The sequence below is a fragment of the Propithecus coquereli genome, unplaced genomic scaffold (assembly GCF_000956105.1).
Source record: "Propithecus coquereli isolate 6110/MARCELLA unplaced genomic scaffold, Pcoq_1.0 Scaffold5, whole genome shotgun sequence".
In the NCBI taxonomy this organism is placed as follows: Eukaryota; Metazoa; Chordata; class Mammalia; order Primates; family Indriidae; genus Propithecus; species Propithecus coquereli.
In genome coordinates, this window is record NW_012150840.1 from 14,919,766 (window position 1) to 14,941,236 (window position 21,471).

General features: G+C 43.8%; 1 protein-coding gene across 1 annotated transcript; it reads left to right on the forward strand.

Moving 5' to 3' along the window:
* Window positions 1–284: 284 nt before the first annotated feature.
* On the forward strand, window positions 285–20,816 carry DLST (dihydrolipoamide S-succinyltransferase (E2 component of 2-oxo-glutarate complex)). The gene is made up of 15 exons (XM_012656243.1): window positions 285–405; window positions 964–997; window positions 3,652–3,700; window positions 7,074–7,129; window positions 7,258–7,332; window positions 7,519–7,574; window positions 8,124–8,235; window positions 9,548–9,703; window positions 10,073–10,149; window positions 11,060–11,157; window positions 14,736–14,866; window positions 16,324–16,397; window positions 16,996–17,079; window positions 17,501–17,668; window positions 19,257–20,816. The coding sequence occupies exons 1-15, from the start codon at window positions 343–345 to the stop codon at window positions 19,389–19,391; spliced, it is 1,368 nt and encodes a 455-aa protein (XP_012511697.1). The 5' UTR covers window positions 285–342; the 3' UTR covers window positions 19,392–20,816.
* The last annotated feature ends 655 nt before the right edge of the window (window positions 20,817–21,471 follow it).

Below are 21,471 nucleotides of genomic sequence, written 5' to 3' on the forward strand. Positions count from 1 at the left end.
CCCGGGTCCCAGGAGAGAAGGGTGCTAAGTTCAGAGCTGGCTCTGCGGAAAGGTCGGGGAAGGCCTGACTCCGGGGGCGATCTGGTTGCCGGACAGTCGTAGGCAGAACGAGGAGAACCGGGCCAGGCTGGTAGGCAGCGCAGGTGGCTCCAAGAACGCCCCACGGGTTGCTTGCTCAGCAGCAACAGACTCCTAGTTGCAGCCAGGGCTGTCGCCCCACCTGCCAGTGGTTTGCTCCGAACACCCCTCGCCGCGCGGCTGGTGCTGCGGCCCGTCCCACTTCCGGTTGTTGCCGGGCCCTATATCCGGTGTCCGCCCGCCCTCGGCTCCGCTGCCGTCGTGATGCTGTCTCGGTCCCGTTGCGTGTCCCGGGCGTTCAGCCGCTCGCTCTCCGCCTTCCAGAAGGTACGGTCTGGCCGAGCCGGGGCTCCAGCGGGTGAGGAACCTGCAGGCTGGCGGACAGGAGGGCGTGGGCGCGGCGCGCCAGCCAGGCCGGGCACCAAGGGCACCGGGACGCAGAGGCCGCGCGGGCTGGGCGGCCTGAGGCCGCTGTCGCTCTCCAGGACGTCTTGCAGAGCCCAGCGGCCCCTTGCCTTCTTGAGGCAGCCCGCGCGGCCCGTTTCCTGCTGCACCCCACCCTCCGCTCCGGAGCTGAGGAGCCGCGCCCGTCCCAATGTTAGACTCATAGTTCGGGAGGAGGCGCGGCTGAGTCCGACAGGATGCGGGGGGCCTGTCTGCTCTGTTCTGTTAAAACCAGTGGGCATCATCAGTCCTGTGGGGAAGTTGAGCTAGTTTGGCAGGCCTGGTGTGCTGATTGGGACTGCTGAGCCCGTGTGTTGCGTTTACCTTTAGAGTTAGGAGATTCACCTGTCACCAGCAGTGGGACAGCTTTGTGTACTTAAAAAGCGGTTTCTTTTCTCTTTTCATCTTGGGTGACGTCGCTAATGTCTTCTTTCTCAACAGGGGAACTGCCCTCTAGGGAGACGTTCCCTGCCTGGTAAGTTCTGCCCTTGCCGTCACCTAAAATGCTCTCCTTCTGGGCAGAGCAGTATGTAAGGAAATCAGGGGTTCAGAGAGGAGTGAAACAAAATGCTACTTAATCAGAACAACTATCATTTAGTCATTCAGCTTCTGGTTTATGAGTTTTTACTGTGTGTCATACTCTGTGCTAGGCACTGAGAAAGGATACAGCAATTAATTCATGCGCTCCTGGAGCTCACAGCCTAGTGGGAAAGACAAAGTGTACCTTGCTAAACAAGTGAATAATCACAAATTTTGGTAAATGCTGAGAAGGAAACAAATGAGAGTGGACAAAGGGGACCTCATTGAATAGGTGACCTTAGAGCTGTGACCTGGAGGATGTGACAGATCTACCCCAGTGAAAAACAGGAGAAAGAAAGAAGAGCATGTACAAAGACCCCGAGGAAAGAGAGTGGCAGTATTTAGGAACTGGAGAAGAAGGTTATTTGGCCAGAGCATTTTGGTTAAGGGAGAGAGTGGCATGACGTAGAAGATGATGTGGACTACTGGAAGGAGTATAGATTGTATCCCAATAGGTTTTTTTTTTAAAAAAAATTATTATTAATGTGTCTTATATAGCTTATTTTTTATTATATGCTTGGCATAAATACTTGTTGAATGAGTCAGTCTTATTGTAGGCTTTCTTTATACCAAGCATTGTTCTGAGTGCTTTCTGTGCATTTTTTAGCTAATCATCACAAAACAAAGGTATTATCTCCGTTTTACAAATGCATAACCCAAGACGAGAGAGTTAAGTGCCTCGGCCAAGGTCACTCAGCCAACTATTGATGAAGCCAGGTCTACCTACCTGAGCGTGAACTCTCAACCCACTGTGATCTCATTTACTCACGTACTCAACAGATCATTTATTGAGTGCTTACTACATACCAGCCACTGTGCTAGGTGATGGGGATATAGATGGTGCCTTACCCTCAATAATTTTACGGGCTAGCTGGAGAGACAGCAGATACACATTTTTGCACACATAAGGACATAATTATATCGTGAGTACCATGAGAGAGAAGTAAAGGGTGTGATGAGAGGGTGAGATGATGTAGCCCGCTAGGGAAGACAGGGAATGCCATGGGAATGTCAGTAAAGGCTGCCCTGAAGAAGTGACATTTAAGCAGAGACTTAAAGAATACAGAAAAGTAAGCCAAGAAAACAATATTTCAGGCAAAGGAAATTGCTTGTGCAAAGGTTTTCTGACAGGAAGGGACCTGACCAGTCAGAGACGTGGAAAGGAAGCCTGTCTGACTGGAAAGATGGGGGAGGGCTGATGGTACAGAACTGCATAAAGTGTTTGGACTTTATCCTAAGTGTCATGAAAACATAAGGCATCTAACACAGTGTCAGCTCGTAGTGGACTCTCAGTAATAAACATTCTTTTCAAATGGGAGTCCTGAAAAATGTCAGTAAATATTTTCTCCATTTTGTAGACTAACAGGACAGTGGAAAGAGCCTTGCACTTGGGGGTTTGCATCTTGGCTCAGAGATTCACTTTGGGCTAGTCACTTAAGCTCCAGAAGCCCTACTTTTATATGAAATGGGAATAATGGCAGATGGTGATTCCATTTCAGAGAGTCGTTGTGAGATTCAAATCAAAACGAGGTCATTATGTGAAAGCTTTTTATAAACCCTAAAGCACTATACAAATGAAACTTGCTCTAGGATGAACTCTGAATTAGACTCAGGGTTTCACAGATCAGTGTGGGCTGCTGGCTGTTCTCGTTCAGAGACATGGCCATGCTTGGAATTTGCATAGTTATTGGCTGCTGGACATAGAGGTGACTGGCTTGCTTTTCTGTGGGGATGTTTGTGAGGAGGTGGGCATAAGAGAGCTGTCTCATATTTGCTATCTCCTGAGCCTATGGTTCAGAAAGAGTTGTTGATCTGAAAAAAATAAGATCCAAGAATATATTCAGGGGAGGCAGCTGTAGTTACTAGTCATCAATTGGGGAAATGCAGTTAACTATGGTTAAGGACAGCTGTTGGGCAGAAAGGGGCATCCACCTTGTTGAGAGTGACCAGGGTGGAAGACTTCAGAAAGAGCATGGGAAAACAATAAACTGAAAGGTGGGGAAATGATTTTCTAAGTCCTAGGACTTAGCTGGAGACGCTGGGCCTAAAGTAGCCAGTCTTTGCTACTGGGGTTTAGGCAATAAGATTTCTAGCCCAATCCACTCAAACCCATACCGAACATCTCCCTTGCTTCTCGAATTAGGTTATACATAGTTACAGGATAAGCCGTCACATGTCTTTCTCAAGCTTCAGTTGTATTTGAAGAATTGGAAATAGAGACATTTTATTATGAAAACATAGGAATAATGAAAATTTAGGAATTTTCAAGGTTAATAAGATTATAAAACTACTTGGGGTTTTGCCATCAGATTTCTTCCCTTTTCTCCCCAACACATTCCTCTCAGTCCCATATACCCACTGCTGTCTGCCATTAAGGCTACTTTGGAAAAGTTTGTGAAGCAGGACTCTGTGTGATAAAGATTATATTGTTGCCTCCAGCTGACAGCTCTGTCTCAGGGTTAGAGGGTGAACAGACTTCTTTTCCATTCACAGCGTGTATCCTGTATTATAAGATTCAAGTTGTTGGTTGAGCTGTTTTGTTTCTTGCAGGGGTCTCCTTATGCCAGGGACCAGGTTACCCTGAAAACAGGAAGATTGTGTAAGTATCACTGGGGAGTACAGATACATGGCCATGAGGTATTTATTAAAACATCAGTTGTAAATCTGACCATCTGATTTCTTCATTGGCCTCCAGACCTAGAAATCTGAGTAGTTATTTTGAATTCCTAAACCTAACTTTGATGATTATTTTTTCTGTGTGATACACCTTGAGCATCAGCCCCATGTCAGATGTTGGACCGGGAGTGTGCCTGTCTTCCTCAGGTGTTTAGACTATAATGAAAGTTAAGTTGAAACTGTCTTTTTATGGGCGTAGATACAGAAGGGTGCAACAGTGAAAGCATAAAACTGGTTGAGCCCTAGGACTTTGACTCGTTTGGACAGAATATTATTATTACATAATACAGAGTTTGGAGAGAGGCCACCCATATGTGTTTCAGATTAACTTCTGCTTACGAATGTTGCTTAAATACTACTTTGCATTCCAAGTGTTTTGAGAGTGGTGGTAAGAAGATGCTCTTTAGTAACCTGTTGAACAGCTATCAAGCTACTTTCTCTACAGGGAGAATCTTCAAAGTGAAGGGTCAGCACATTAGCTTCTCCTTTGCATCACAATGAGATGTTTTGGTTTTTTTTTTTAACTTGAGAAAATGTTGTACTCCAGTACCAGAAGTATGAATTCCTGTGTTATTTTTGGAGGGCAATTTGATAATCGTAAGTCTTTGAATCGTGTGTCCCTTTTGATCTAACAATTCCATTTCTAGGAATCTATACTGACGTACGCCTGGTATACCTAGATTTCTCTCAAAATGGCAAACAACGGGGGATTGATTAAACTATGGCATGTTAACATGCTCACACTATGAGAAGCAGAAGAAAGGTTACAAGATGATTTCATTTTCTAAGATCTGTATCGTATATTCTTACTATAAACAATCTTTTTTCTAATATTCTACAGTGAAGATCTAGTGCTTTTGTAATTTAAAAAGTTAGATTCAAAACGTATTACTCTATGCAGTTAAATGAAAATTGGGGCAATCATGAATATCTGTGCAGTAAATACAACAAATAACTATTTGAAAGTAAATAATGAAGAAAAACTAAACTTTGGGTGGGATCACCCCTAATTGTGTCACCCTAGTCTAATATCTGTTTTTGTGTTGTGTGTGGTTTTTTGGTGAATGAGGAACAGACATTATTTTTAAAATCTTTCATTATGAAACTATTTTTGATTCTATTTTTTTATTTAATAGGTAATATATTTGCATGGTTCAAAATTCAAAAAGTATAAAGGTCATCCATGAGAAGACTTTTATCCTTGTCCTCTATCCCCCTAAAATGCCTCTTCCCAGAGGAAGCCAGTCCTCCAGGTTCCTGGGTGTCTTACAGAGCAGTCTCTGCATTTGCATATGAACCTATTAGTTCTTGTCCATGGGCATGTGCTTTTACATGGTTACAAACTTTATGCAGAACATTTTGTTCTGTGTTTTTTTCATAACTTACATTATAAAAGTAAAAATATCAAAAGGCAACTTAAATCTATTTTACTTTTCTATTATAAAGGTGCTTGTTTTAGAATATTCACACAGTCCTGAAGTGTAAGAAGTGAAAGTCTCCATCAGTCCAAATCATTCTTCCAAATTGTATATCTGTGTAACAGGTGATTATAGATACAGAATATGTCTACATTTCTCACTCCTCAGTGGTAGCTACTGTTAATGGCTTTATGCATACAAGGTGATATTATTCTCCAGTTTATACTATTTAATGTAAATGTCATATCAGGAAATGCCTGGTCTTTGAGGTTCCTTTCGAACGAGTCCAGAATGGACTGATGTGCTGCCTCCTAGCAAGAGAACAGAATAGGAGATAAGAGATACCATATGGGTTGTTGGGGTTTTTACCCCCTTTGTGTTTTTTTTTTTGTTTTGAGGTAACACCTTGTTTTACTTCCCAGTTACTGGTCTCATCTTGCTGCCTTATTAAAATCCATAATCCTGAGGACAGAAATTCCTTTATACCTGGCACAATGGCATGTACCCTGAGGGTACACCGTATATCTTACTTGGATTTAGTTAAGAAAGAGACCTAAACAGGAAATTAAGTCCTTTTGGTGGGTCTGCAAAGGACCATGTGTGAATTTTTCCCTTCAAAGAACCAAACTTAAGTCTCTGTTTTGTGAGAGCTGACAGTGCATTGCACGGTCTTGTGCTCACAGGAGGAGCTGTTTTTTTTTTTTTTTGGTTTTTTTTTTTTGAGATAGAGTCTCACTCTACTGCCCTGAGTAGAGTGCCGTGGCGTTAGCTTAGCTCACAGCAACCTCAAACTCCTGGGCTCAAGCGATCCTCCTGCCTCAGCCTCCCGAGCAGCTGGGACTACAGGCATGCACCACCATGCCCGACTAATTTTTTCTATATATTTTTAGTTGTCTATCTGATTTCTTTCTATTTTTAGTAGAGACGGGGTCTCGCTCTTGCTCAGGCTGGTCTTGAACTCCTGAGCTCAAAGGATCCGCCCACCTTGGCCTCCCAGAGTGCTAGAATTACAGGCGTGAGCCACTGCGCCCAGCCTAGAGTCTCACTCTGTTGCCTGGGCTAGAGTGCCTTGGCGTCAGCCTAGCTCACAGCAACCTCAAACTCCTGGGCTGAAGTGATTCTCCTGCCTCAGCCTCCCGAGTAACTGGGACTACAGGCATACACCACCATGCCCGACTAATTTTTTCTATATATTTTTAGTTGTCTATCTAATTTCTTTCTATTTTTAGTAGAGACGGGGTCTGTCTCTTGCTCAGGCTGGTCTCGAACTCCTGAACTCAAACAATCCACCTGCCTCGGCCTCCCAGAGTGCTAGGATTACAGGCGTGAGCCACTGCGCCCAGCCAGGAGCTCACTGTTTAAGTCACCTGGGTCATCAGGCTCTACTCTAGACCTGCTGAGTCAATCTCTGGGAGTGGGGCCTGGACATGTGAACTTTGAAAAAAGTTCCCCTCGAGTAACTCTGATGGGCATCCGTGGTCAAGAATCGCTGATTTAGCCGGGCACTGTGGCTCATGCCTGTTATCCTAGCACTCTGGGAGTCTGAGGTGGGAGGATTGCTTGAGTTCAGAGCAGCCTGAGCAAGAGTGAGACCCCATCTCTACTAAAAACAGAAAAATTAGCCAGGCATTGTGGCACACGCCTGTAGCCCCAGCTGCTCGGGAGGCTGAGGCAGGAGGATCGCTTGAGCCCAGGAGTTTGAGGTTGCAGTGAGCTACGATGATGCCACTGTACTCCACTCACTATGACAGAGCGAGACTCTGTCTCAAAAAAACAAAAATCACTGATTTAAAGGGAAGGTGACCCATGGGTCCTTAACTAGACTAAGCTGTGAGTGGTTCACCTGCTAAAGGAGTTACTTTCGTGTTTCTTTTGTAGCATTAACAACAATAGTGTCTTCAGTGTTCGCTTCTTCAGAACTACGGCTGTGTGCAGTAAGTACCTGCCTTCTTGGGAATGGAATTTTAATTGGAAGAGCAACAATTGACTTAGATTAATTAAAGAAAAACATTAAAAAAGAAAAGTGGACTACTTGTGATTTTCTTTTTTGCTTTTTTCCTAGAGGATGATTTAGTTACAGTCAAAACCCCAGCATTTGCAGAATCTGTCACAGAGGGCGATGTCAGGTGGGAAAAAGGTAAGCTTTAGTTTCCCCACACATCTTAAGTTTAAATGCTTTCTAAAAGTCTTTCCTCCCCTCAACAATAATCTGGAATTTATGGCTCTACCCTGGTAGGAAAGGGTCTTATAATACACGTGCCAAAAAGGGTTTTGTGGCTACCAGAGGCTCCCCCTAACAGGTAGCCTGTAATTATCTTTTCAGCTGTTGGGGACACAGTTGCAGAAGATGAAGTGGTTTGTGAGATTGAAACTGACAAGGTAGGCTTGTCCTATATTAGTGCCAATTTTTCATGGTCTTCCCTTAGTTTCTTAACCTAGTGAAAGAAACAGGTACTTAACTGTTGTTTAAAGATAATTTTTTTCTAATAACTCACCATAGGGAACAAAGAATTTTTAATTAGCTTTAATCTCAGTTGTAAAAGTGCTAGATTAGCTCATTAAAAAGAAAACATTCAGTTTAATTTTAGATTGTCCTGTGTATATATATTATACTGTGTATTTAGTAGCTTTCGTCTTGTAGCTTTTCTTGTGTGTGGTGAATGAGCCACTTCCAGTTTTTTGTGTATCACTTGGAAACAAATGAACTGAATGTTGCTCTGGTGTTTCTGAGAAAGGACAGAAAGGGTGAATCTTCACAATAGCAATGACTTGTCATCACTCTGAAAGTGTGGCCTTAGATGTTTCTATATGCAGGCCTTGTATATCTGTTTTTCAACTCTTGTGACTCATCTTAGAGATTCAATACAATTAATTTTCTAATGCTGGATAAAAAGTTGGACCCTTTCTCCATCTGTCTTCCTTTTCTAGACATCCGTGCAGGTTCCATCACCAGCAAATGGCGTGATCGAAGCTCTTTTGGTACCTGATGGGGGAAAAGTCGAAGGAGGCACTCCTCTTTTCACGCTCAGGAAAACTGGTGGTAAAGAAGTTCTCCTGATGGTCAAGGTCTCCAGTGTTCCCCCTTGGGATTGGGGCTGAGCATGATGTACTAATTCCCTGATACCTCAAAGAGTCTTTGGCATTCCAGCTGCCGTTAGTTGAAGGGATGAGAAGGGTAATATTTATATAGTGTGAACTTTAAATGTCAAATTCTAAAAAGGTTATTTTAAAAAATCTTATAATACTCTGTTCTTTCCATGGATGTTTCTTATGCTGGACATTTTCTTAAAGCTACATAGGTTTAGTATCCCTAATCTGAAAATCCAAGATCTTAAATACTCAAAGTCTAAATGTTTTGATCACTGACATGATGCTCAAAGGAAATGCTCATTGCCTATTATGAGGAATTCAGTGTAGTTTCTATTCACTTCTATTCTGTTCTATCTCTAGAACGGGTTGGTATTTCTCTTGGGAAAAAATGAGAAACAGGAATTTGTACTGGACTTCATAGTCAGTATTAGAGAGTAGAAAAGAAAATGACTTTTTCTCTTAGTTAAATGTTATTACTACTGAAGTCTATTTCTTTTTCATTGTTAAACTAATTAAGCAGAGAGCTGCTAGTGGCATCATTGAGGGTTGATCAGGGCAAGACCAGAAGCTGCAAGTAGAAAAAAATGTATGGTAGAAGGCTTGGAAATAAGAGTGAGTCTCTCTGTGAAAGGAAGTCCATCTTAACTATAAAACTGGATGTGATGAACAAATGGGTAAAAAAAAAAAAATAGAAATACACATCTCACTTAAAGTTGTGAACTTATTACTTGACCACCTCATTGATTTTATGAGGTCATGGTGGATAAAATGCTTTGAACTAATGCCTAAGTGAGCCCTTGAATAAACTTATTTTTTAATAGTTGAGTATTCTTCCATGGATGTAATGTTAAAATATGTCAATATGGTATGTCAGTATTACCGTAATTAGAAATACATTCATCTGTGTGTCTCAACGTTTCAAATTGCCTGGGCTTTTTTTGCTTGGAAGTTTACATTTCCTTGGGCTTAGTAAGTTCTTTGAAAGTACTTGCTGAATTTGATGGTCAGTAGATATCTGTGAAATCAGGAAAGCAGCTGAGTTGAGCCTGTTAGCTGATAGAGGACATTTAGGGACCCAGGGGAATAGAGAATAGTGCCTGTTGTCATTGTGTGCCTCGCATATAGCAGACACCCAACAGACATTTGTTGATTAGAAAGATAGCTTTTGCCACTAAATTTTGCTTTGCTAATTTTGCTTAGTCTCTGTGATTTGGTTGCTTTTCTTTCCAGACAGCGCCAATGGCATCTATCTTCTTTTTTAGCTGCTCCTGCTAAGGCCAAGCCAGCTGAAGCTCCTGCTGCTGCAGCCCCAAAAGCAGAGCCTACGGCATCAGCAGTTCCTCCTTCCCCTGCAGCACCCATACCCACTCAGATGCCACCGGTGCCCTCGCCTTCACAACCTGCTTCTAGCAAACCAGGTAAGCCTTCAACTCCTGCGTGTCTTTATGTGGGAGAAGAACATCTCATCTAATATCATGTTCCCTCACTGGGTAAAGTCTGAGACTAATCATGGTTCTGAACAGGCCAGGTTGGCTGCATTGTAGGAAAAACTCTAGACTTTGTGTCTGAAGACTTGGGTTTGCATCCCAGCTTTCTGTTTACTAACTTTGTTACTTTAGGCTAGTTACTTAACTTCTCTGAGCAGTTCATCAGTGAAGTCAGAATGATACTAATATGTTTCAGAATATCAGATTAAGTGACAGTACAGTACGAAAGCACTGGCAATATACTCAGTAGATGTTTCTTTCCTTCTCTGATGCAGCTGTACCCTCTGTCTTCATTTTCAGTGTCTGCAGTAAAACCCACTGCTGCCCCTCCACTAGCTGAGCCAGGAGCTGGCAAAGGTCTGCGTTCAGAACATCGGGTAAGCCTCTGAGGACCTCTTCCAAAAAAGAGGTAGAGGGGGCAGTGTTGAGATTAGTGGAGTGGGGTATGGTGGTGCTTCCCTTTAAATCGCTGGCAGCTCATTCCCTTGGCCTTGACACAAAGAAGTGGAGTTTAGGAAGTAACTTGTTCATAGTCACATAACCATCAAATGATATGACTAAGACCTAAGGTTTTCTGAACACGTGTCCTGTGGTTTTTCCACTATACTATGCTTACCAATGAAATGCCTCGGGTAAGTAAAATATTTGCAAGGGATGGTAGCTTAGTAACGCGGCCCCTCCCTCCCACAATGTCACACACTTCAGAGAGCTGGTTTAGAGAGCTCTATTCCTAGACTTCCAAGATACTTAGCTGTAGCTAAGGGATACTGTTCAGTAGCAGTAGCTGTCAGGTGCAGACATAAAACCTCAGGGAAGTATGGTCAAGAGTGTGGGTTCCTTTGCTTGAGAATACTTCCTAAAAATACAATAGCCTCAAAACTTTGTTTCTCATGAGTTTCCGTTCCATAAGTAGCTATTCTCATGCAAGTCTTTATCAATATAAATTGTCCTTTATGTTATGAATCTTATGCTGGCTAGACCTATACCATATTCTTGCTTTTCATAAGTTGTTTTGGTTTTTGAATCAAACTATTCCTGGGACTCCGTTCTTGGTCAAACTTCAGACACATCTGAGTGAGTAGTTTTGGCCTACCTTTTCACGTTCTTGCTCAGAAGAGGAAGGGCCACCACAGGAAAGGGAGGCCTAGAGCTATTGTTGTACTTAGATATTATAGTCCTTGGCCATCCACTCCTGGCAAGCTGAGTGAGTATTCTTTCTGACTACATGGGGAATACTTGACGCAGAGAGACCAGATTGTCGATACTTCTTTCACTTTCACTTTCCAGGAGAAAATGAACAGGATGCGACAGCGCATTGCTCAGCGTCTGAAGGAGGCCCAGAATACATGTGCAATGCTGACCACTTTCAATGAGATTGACATGAGGTGGGGTCTCAGTCCCTCTTACCCCCATTCCCTTTTTTCTTGGAGAACACTTGAACTTGCCTCAGTCCCGATCTAGTGCTGATTCCAAACCTAACTTGACAGGAAAGAGGTACTTCTTTGCTTTGTTTGTTGTTGACTTACACAGAGTGACCCATTGACTTCATCTCTTAATTGACTTTCCTGATTAATATGCCTGCTTCCTCTGTGACTTAAAAGATGTAGCCTTTTAGACTTTTAAACCTATATCTTGTAATTTCTAATAAATGACAAAGGTAATAGTTTTACACTCTGACCAGTGTCAGGTTGCCAAGCAAAGATGGGGAAACCAGATCAACAGGGCTTACGCCCAGGCCTACCCTTTGGGGTGGAGAACCCTTGATCTGGAGCACCGCACCTGATTCTTCCCACAGGGACTGCTACTTATGCATGTTCCTAGGCAACTCAGAATCGGAGAGATGACAAGGCATAGATAGGCTTATCATATCTTTCACTTCTCCCAGGTTTAATAGTAAAATGGAAAGCAAGTTGTGTTTTTAAGTAAAAACCTCAGAATGTTAGCCAGCGAGTCTAATTCACTGCATATACCCATTTCTGTAGTGAGCAAATTGTTAACTCACCTGTTTTCTTCAAGATTTTGATGTGTTCACATGTCAGCACCGTAGGGAAGAGAAATTTGACAAACATGTTTTGAATGCTTACTGTATACAAGGGAGATACAAAGACGAGTGAAAAAGAGCCAGCCCCTAGCCTCTGAGAGCTTATCTTCTGGTTTGGATGAACACAAAGTATTATACAAAAATAAGTATCCGAAGGATAAAAGTATAAAATGGAAAAGAGAGTGAGATCACTTTGAGGTTGGGGTTAGCGGTAGCAAGGAGTAGGGTCAGGAAAGATTTCCTGGAAAAAAAATTTTTAAAAGGCCTTCAAGAGTGACTAGCATTTTGTCAGGTAGTGTTGTGGAGAAAGGTCATTCCAATGACGTTAACAGTATGGACCGTGATATAGGCAGGAAAGAAGACACATTTGAGAAATAGTCAAAGATCATTTTCACTGTGAGGAATATGTATAGGAAAGAATGGTAAAGAAGGTTGGATTCATATTTTGGAATGTTGTGAATGCCAGGATAAGACTTTATATACTTAATTCGGGAGGTAAATTATCAAGTCTTCAGCTCATCTCTTTGCTGCTTTTTGTCCTGAAGGTTTAGTCTGCTAATCTACTTTTCATTAGGGAAATTCGTTTTTCTTTGAAAGGGGTCTAAAAAATAGAAAGGAGTAGTTTCTTGATAGTGTGCTATGACATTGTTCACAGGGTGGGGCCTGTTTTACTAGCTGTCTTCCATTAGGAAGCTTTCTAAAAAGAGTAGATGTCATTCAAGCCAAAGATTTCTCTCCTGTCCGTAGGATGTAGGGAAGGACCTTGACTAATGAATCAAAAGGCTGCAGCTTACGTTTCAGTGCATTAGGGCCAAATTGTACACAAATTGAATTGGACTTTGAAATTCTACCCAATTTCTTAAGACAAAACATGTAAATATTTGTGGCTTTGAAAGATGCAGTTGGCCTAACAGCTTTGACTGGAAAGGAAGTGTAATAGCTGGATCTCCTTTCAGCAGCTAATCGAGGTGTCACTTAACAGTGGCCTGCAGTCTCCCTGCAGCCAGTAATCTCGTTTAGATCGAGTGCCCTTTGGGTCTCATGCTGATCAGCTAACCCATGAGGGACCTTTCTGAGACGACCTCCTTTTCCCTGTTGTCCCAGCCTCTGCCTCCAAGGGCAGAGCTCTGAAATAGAAACTACTTAATGACTAGACAATAGCATTTGGGTAGGTTTGAGAGCAGAGATGTTTTATCACTTTTCTTTCCCTCTTCTGCAGCTCTTGTGTCTTGGGAACCAATAATGTCTTTAGGGTGGTAATCCTAGCACTAAATAAGGTTAGACTCAGGAAAACAAGCATTTTAAACCCAATCAGTCCCCCTAGGAAAACTTCCTTTTTAAAAAAAACAAGATCTGAAGGGGGCAGTGAAAGTTATACCACATCTTATTTTTCATGCTAATGTTGAATTAGGCCATTATAGGGAGAAAGGGAGAACTGAGCATTTGGGCCTGAGATAAAGTCCAATTCGATTTTCTTCACAGAACTTTATTCCAGTAAATACTGAGGTTTCTGCAGCAAAATGATGGGAAAGCTGTTTCCTACTAACCGCATTGTGTGTATGTAAAAACCAGTGCCACAAGGATAAAGCCTGTTCCATGCTGCAAAGGCTTCTCAGAAGGCTTGCTGCTTAATCTGAAGGGGACAACCTAAACCATACAAGGCCACTTTTCTAAATACCAAGGAAACCATATCCATTAAACTAACCTTAAGGGCAAGAGCTATGTCTTGTGCCCAGCCCTGACCCTCACATATGGTGGGTGTTACTACCTGTTTGAAGGAACAAGTGGATGGAACTGCCGACTCTGGAGACATGAAACACGAGTCTGTTGACGCTCCCATGAGCCTGAAAGAACACTGGATTGTACCTTTCCACATGTAGTCATGACTGCTTTTGCTGTAATGGAGCCCATATACCTTGTTTTTTTTTTTTTTTAATCTCTGCTTGTCAGGAAATAGGAATATCACAAGGAAGTCATGATCAGGTTTGGTGGTTTTTTGAAAATAATTCTAGTGCTCACTTCGGCAGCCCATATACTAAAATTAGAACAATACAGAGAAGATTAGCATGGCCTCTGTGCAAGGATGACATGCAAATTCGTGAATTGTTCCATATTTTTTGGGGTGGGCAGACTGTGCACATTTCACTAGGGTCCAAACAGAGAAGGGGCTGGGGCGCAGGGGCTTGCAGCTCCTTAAGGGGTCCATCTGGCCCAGTTTCCAACGAATAAAGCTCTGTTAATAGCTTAAAAACAAAAATTCTAACAAAAGAATATTGCTTATTTTGTAGACTTTTATACTTCAAAACATTTTTTTCTCTAGGATGAGTAGCTCACAATTTTCTCATCTAGGGCAAGGATGAATGTGCCGTAATGTCTTGTTCATATATCTGTTACTGAATCTGTGACTTCTAGAATGTGAAGGAGCCCTGTAAAGGGCTCAACCCTCTGCCACACTAGAAAAAAAATTTTTTTCCTTGGGGTCATGATGTTCTATTATGAAAATAGAATAAAAACTTTGAAGACAAAATGATCCTTCCTAATTTAATGAAAATGTATTTTTATTGTTTTCTGTGCATGAGTTATATGCAACTTGGAAAATAGCTCTTACAGCTCCCAAGATGAAGAGACATGAGTTTTACGTATACTTCACGAGGCCCTGGGCTCAAAAGTAGCATGAGTTAAATATAACTCACATGGCAGTTAATGTGTTAAAGACAGATTGGACCTGATTTACAGAAACAGTATAAAGGAAAAGAATGAGGCTATTGTGTTGACCTCTAGTGGACTATTTCAAAACTTGAACTAAGGTAGATGGTACAGAGTAAGGGAAACTTACCCAATTGTGGACACGGAGTTAGAAACCTGTATGAAAGTTAAAATTAAGGCTTTGCGGTCAGTTTGTTTTGTGATATGTTTTTACAGTAACATCCAAGAGATGAGGGCTCGGCACAAAGATGCTTTTCTGAAGAAACATAACCTCAAATTAGGCTTCATGTCGGCATTTGTGAAGGCTTCAGCCTTTGCCTTGCAGGAGCAGCCTGTTGTAAATGCAGGTGAGTTTCTTGTGGCCAGAGTTGCAGACGTCCTGGGAGGTAGGTGTATGAACACAGATCTTCCATATTCAGGAGTTCAACACACCAAGGCTGTTTATTCATACCTGTGGAAATATGAATTTCTTCCTCAGGCATTTCTTGATTCACCTTCCTGAAATGGCCTCATGATTACTTTTTCTCCACCAGCTGGGCAGAATAGTTTCTCTTCTAGTGCACAGCTTAGCAGCTGTGCTGGCAGCAGGCAGTTTTGGGGCAGCCCAGCTCTCTAGGCTGTCTCAAGTCAGGGTGGAAGCTCATGTTCCTGCTGCCCTTCACCCAACCCCACCCCATGGGCCCTGTCATCTTGGAGCCCAACTTCCACACTTAGTGTAAGCTCCAGGGTGATCTTTGATCTCAGGTTGATTGGCTTCATTGGGAAGCCTTGGGCTTGGCCTCTCTTTCGTGGACTTGTACGTGAGCAAAAGGAAAGAAAACAAGCATGTCATTGAAGTGTTGACCTAACAAGCACTTCTCTTTTTCCTATTGAGATACTTCTCTGTTCCCTGGAAGATTGGAAAGGGGACAGTGACACTTTTGCAATCCTCAGCACTGTCAAAGGCCCTAAAGATCTAGAAATAGAAGTCCTAGTTCCTCCCACTGAGTTGTGTACTCTGGGAATATATAGGGGCTGTCTTTGTTTTGCCCAAATATATACCTCTCTTTGTTTCTCCTGTTCTCATGCCTTACAGACTGGCTTTCTCCATCTTTTTCAGTGGCCCCCTTCTGCCTGCCCATACTTGTAGGCCTCTCTCAAAGTTCTCTTGGTCTGTCTTTCACTTTACATGCTTCCGCTGGGTGTCTTATCTAACAGTACAACATAAACTTTCTTTCTATGGAAAAGATTCCCAAGCCTTTATTTTCCCTTAAGTGCTAGGTGTAAATTTTCAGCTGTTGGTTTGCTGTCTCTCAAGATAACATACTTAAAGCCAGACCACCCTGCTTCCTTCTGGATCTCCTTCCCTCCTCCCCTTGTTGATAGTGGTAAGCAGAATGGGTAGCATCCTTACACTCCCTTTCCTTTGCTAATTTGCCTTTTTTGGAGCACTTGTTAACCCTAGACTTTCTCTGGTAAGGGAGGGCTTAAGTAGAAGCTAGTTAACAGGAAATTAGTGCATACTTATCCTATGTAAGCCAGTATATTGAGCCCTTCTGAGGGTTGTCAAATGGATGCTCCTATGCTTGGGCTTAGGCAGAGGACTTGGGAGATACTACATACTGCATATACATACTGCATATGTATGGGAACTTGGGATGGGAGTAAGTGGAATGCCAACTGCCATTCATAATGCAGTGGTTTCCATGTTGGTTGGTCAGCCCACACTGTTCAAACACTGCAGATTTTTTTACTGTTAATACAAATATTACCTGATTGGCCTCAGCCTCGGGCGTTGTTATAACATGTGTTTTCTCTCTCACAGTGATTGACGATACAACCAAAGAAGTGGTGTATAGGGATTATATTGACATCAGTGTTGCGGTGGCCACCCCACGGGTATGTTGGTGCATGTGGTTGGGAGCACTGATCTTGGACCCTCACCATATCTAGGTGAAGAAGCAGACCAGGCTGGGCACAGCGGCTCACGCCTGTAATCGCAGCACTTTGGGAGGCCAGGAGGTTGAGACCAGCCTGGGCAAACATAGTAAGACCTTGTCTCTACACACACACACACACAAATTAGCCAGGCATGGTGGCAAACACCGGTGGTCCCAAATACTTGGAAGGCTGAGGTGAGAGGATCACGTGAGCCTAGGAATTTGAGGTTACAATGAGCTGTGATTGGGCCACTGCATTCCAGCCTGGGCAATAGAGTGAAACTGTCTCTTTAAAAAACAAATTAAAAAAGGCAGATCACACAGGAAAAAGCATTTCTGTAATTTTTAGAAGGGAGTTAGTAAAAGGTAACCTGTTTTTTCTTTTTTACCATACTATATTCTTTTAACACTAGGCCTAAATATGTTAGGTTTTCTGTTAATCACATTGAGTAACGAAGGTATTCTAAGGAGGGGATACCATTGGCTTGAATCAAGGGAGTTGTAGATATAAAGGATACTATTAATTTGCAACTGAAACAGCTTTTCACTCCCCTCAGGGTCTGGTGGTTCCAGTCATCAGGAATGTAGAAGCTATGAATTATGCAGATATTGAACGGACCATCACTGAACTGGGAGAGAAGGTAAAGTAGAAAGAAGCATGTGTCTGAGCTGCGGGGCAGGTGAGGGAAGAGCATGCGGAAGGCAGGACTGGCCAGTACGCAGTGCTCACGGCACTGGAGCCTCACTTGGTTCTGCAAGAGCGTGCAGCCCCTGGGGGAGGCAGTGGCCCATAAGAGCTAAGTACAGATCTCTGGCAGAGCTTACCACACTCTTGGGACTGAAATCTCATCAAATGAGACCTGCTGAAAAAGAAAAGGTCCTTTTTGAAGTCCTCAATTTTATGCAATTATGCCTTTTCTCTGGTGGAGCACTAGTCAGTCTCCTCTGCTGAACAAGTGTTGTGGGAAAGCTAGAGCTTATACTATTGATACACGCTTTCTGGCCTTTGGGTGAAAAAAGCTGGATTGGCTTAATATTTCAATTATGAAATCTTGTTTTTAGGCCCGAAAGAATGAACTTGCCATTGAAGATATGGACGGTGGTACTTTCACCATTAGCAATGGAGGCGTGTTTGGCTCACTCTTTGGAACACCCATTATCAACCCCCCTCAGTCTGCCATCCTGGGCATGCACGCCATCTTTGACAGGCCAGTGGCCGTGGGAGGCAAGGTAGGAACCATCACTTCTGAAGTCCTAGTGGCTAGGTGATAATGAGAGGAAAATCGAACTAAATGGCAATTATAAAACATTCACTATAATTTTCAGGCCTCGGTTCCATTTCTTAGTTTCTAATTAGTAACTAAAGCACTGATTCTGAAATTATGGTTTGTGGATCAGCATCATCTAGAAACTTGTTAGAAATGTAAATTCTCTGACTCTGTCCCAGACTTGCAGAAGCAGAATTATGGATGATTCTGAGGTAGTTTGAGAACCATCGAGCTGAGAAGGCATGTTCCTTCATCTGGGACCAGTCAACAAGCTTCGTTGTCTGGGTGCCATAGGGAGTGCGGTGTACCATTTAGACATGGTTTCCTCCCCCTGGGGAACAGGACAATAATGCACAGCAGTCTGCGCACTGCCCAGTTATGTAGTGAAGCTTAGAGATTCTCTGAGAATCGAGGGAGTGAAGTGAAAGGGGCAGAGGGGCTTGAGCTGGCTCTTGGAAGATGTGTTGGTAGGAAAGTTTTCTGGGACTATGTTGTGGTGGTTTTTTTCTGAGACAGCGTCTCACTCTGTCACCAGGCTGGAATGCAGTGGCGTGATCACAGCTCACTGTGGTGTAACTTAGAACTCTTGGGCTCAAGTGATCCTGCCTCAGCCTCCTGAGTGCTGGGACCACAGACATGCACCACCACACCCTGCTAATTTTTTGTAGAGACGAGGTCTTGCTTTGTCGCCCAGGCTGGTCTCAAACTCCTGGCCTCAAGTGATCCTCCCACCTCGGCCTCCCAAAGTGCTGGGATTACAGGCATGAGCTGCAATCTTTTGGGGTCACTAACTCCTTTGTGAATCCAAAATCCATAGATCTTCCCAGAAAATGCCCACACACCCATGTTTGCATACAGTTTCAGAATTTGTAGACCCCAGATTTAAAAAAAATTTTCTTTCTTTCTTTCTTTTTTTTTTTTTTTGAGACAGTCTCTGTCACCCCTGGTAGAGGGCAGTGGTGTCATTGTAGCTCACTGCAGCCTCAAACTCCTGGGCTCAGGTGAGCCTCCTGCCTCAGCCCCCTGAGTAGCTGGGACTACGGGTGTACACCACCACGTCTGGCTAATTTTTCTATTTTTAGTAGAGACACAGTGTCACTCTTGCTCAGGCTGTTTTCGAACTCCTCAGCTCAGGTGATCCTCCCACCTTGGCTTCCCAAAGTGGTAGGATTACAGGCATGATTACATCACGCTTGGCCAAAAATTTTTTTTAATTATAACCCCAAAGAAACAACTGCATGCAGCCAGAACTGAAGGAAAAACCTTCCCCATAGGCAACTGATAAGTTAGAGGGCAGAGTTTTTTGTTTGTTGTTTTTAAAGGCAGTCGTGGGGAGGTGAGGAGACTTCCATTGGTTAAACTTTTTGAGTGGGAGAGCTTTGCACTGAAGGTAATGCTTGGTGTTTGAAAATGTTGCCAGTATCCAGAGGCAACATGAATAGAAAAGACTCTGGAGCTAGAAACTTTCCTGCAGGCCATACTTTCTCACCTCCTCCAGGGCTTTCTCCGACCTGCGGAAGACAAACCTATTGACCTTTTCCTTTCTGTAGGTGGAGGTTCGGCCCATGATGTACGTGGCATTGACTTACGATCACCGGCTGATTGATGGCAGAGAGGCCGTGACTTTCCTCCGCAAAATCAAGGCAGCAGTAGAGGATCCCAGAGTCCTCCTCCTGGACCTTTAGGAGGAAGTCACATGCCCTACAAATCGGTCATGCAGGAACTGAAAACCAGTCTTCTCCCTGTCCCCTTACGGGTCCCAGGTTAGCCTGGTGACAGGCAGGCATATGCTGTTGGCCTCAAGCAAGGAAGCAGGGCACTATCTAACCAGCAGTTGAAGGTCTTTTCTTGGTGTTCCTGCCAGGCGCTCTCCCTCTCTCTACCCATCTCTTACCCACAAATATCTTATTTCCTTGGGCTTGAGAGAGAGAGTGCCTTAATGGATGCTCATTATATTCCTGCCTTTCTTCAATCAGCACTCTGCAAAGGTGATTTTGCTTCTACCCAGTACCAGTACACTATAGGGAAACCACCGGGACCATGTGATTATGTTTCTATCTTTTGAAAGTCTGCTCTCCAGAGATGTCTAGGAGGATGCTGTGCCTCCCAAGCTCACTGCAGCCTGTGTCCTGGCTGTGCACGTTCTCACTTGACTCCACCTGTGTGGAGGTATTAAACACAGGTGAAGAGGTGCTGCTTTGCTTCTTAAACGGCACCTTCATTCTCAGCTGTCATTGACTTCAAGATGCCTCTTCTACCTCTTCCAGGAAGCACAGGCCAGGGGATTGTTGAGTGGGGGGAGAGGGCAGAGGCCCCCTGAGGTCATACGTTGTAATCATAGATGGGGCAGAGCAGGCCTGCCCTCACACTCTCCGTCATAGGCTCATGCCAGGAAGGTGCGTTTGGCACAATCACATGTTGCTATAGTCGTGCCAACCCTTTCCAGGCTGCTAAGAACCATTCTAGCACATTGTTCTCATTTAGAGTAGATTCTGGCACATCATGGCAGTGGGACTGAGCGTGGGGGAGCCTGGTATGGAGACTGGGGAGGGGAGGCCTCCTCTGGATTGGCTCAGATTGACTTGAGCTTTTAAATTCAAGTTGGTGTAAGCACGTGGACTGAGGAGGTGGTTCTGTTCCTTCCTGCGTTCTAGCCTGTAGGGAGCAGAGCCTTGGCTCTTCCTCTGCAGGACACAGGTCTGGGGGAGGATGGACTGTGGTAGAAACCAGCCTCGAGGTGTTAGTACACAGTGGTGAAATGGCTTTAGGTCTCTAAGGTCGTGCCCTTGGGTTGGGGCACAATCATTGGAATTCCTTGGAGAATGGTTAAATGCAAGTATCTTGTCATGAAAGCTACTGAGATTCATGGCTTTGTATCCAACCACATCCAGGCCCGAGGCTGCTGACACTTGACACTGGGGCCAGTTAGTGTAGAGTGCCCTTTTGTATCTTGAGCCAAGGAGCAAGGCCTGGGATGGGGGTAGGGGGGAGGGTGGGAGCCAATACTGAGTGCCTGCAGCATCTGCTAAGTCTTCACTATTCAGAACTTGTAACTAAAGTATTTAAAGAAACTGATTTTAAATGCAAATTAAAGGGCAAATGTTCTCAAACAGGGTTCCTGCATCTGTGTTCCTTTTGGTTACTAAGCTTATATAAGTCCCCAGCACTGTTGCTCCAGATGGTTGTTGTTAGCATTGAAAGCCACTTAATGCCCCATCCATTATCCTGATATTCCATACTTTTGAAGTAAGTGCTGTACTAATTTGACAAAAGGAGAACCCTGACTGCAGCCAGGAAAGCTTAATAGTCTCAGTCCCCTGCTTCCTTCCAATGAGCCCCTTGAGCCTGTCAAGCCATGTTCTTGAAGACAAATAGGGGTCCCCACCTTTGTGAAGCCCCTCCAAAACACCAGTAGACATTTGCATTTTTGTGGGGGACTTGCCTTATTTCTGGGTTAGCCTGGGGGAGGTGTGGGGGCATCTCATAGTTTCATTTGGATTTGACTGCCACATGGGTACCAAGATACTCAAGGTCTGTGTGAACAAATGAGGGTAGCTCACCTCCCTCTGGAGCAATGGTGTGTGAGAGTGGACAGGGTTGGTGGCTATCCTAGACTGACTGCAGGTGACAGGCCTGATGGTGTCCCAGTTGAAACACAGCCTTAGCTTTCCACGCAGTTTCTGTCTGCTGGGCTCACTTGCAGTGAGGCTGTCCCTCATTGAAGGTCTGTCACAGGAAGGAAGTGGGTCCCAGAGGGTAGAACTT

Coding starts and splice junctions, on each gene's coding strand:
- DLST (XM_012656243.1), top strand. CDS start 343: ATGCTGTCTCGGTCCCGTTGCGTGTCCCGGGCGTTCAGCCGCTCGCTC. Junction 8,236..9,547: donor CACGCTCAGGAAAACTGGTG/GTAAAGAAGTTC, acceptor CTTCTTTTTTAG/CTGCTCCTGCTAAGGCCAAG. Junction 11,158..14,735: donor TTCAATGAGATTGACATGAG/GTGGGGTCTCAG, acceptor ATGTTTTTACAG/TAACATCCAAGAGATGAGGG.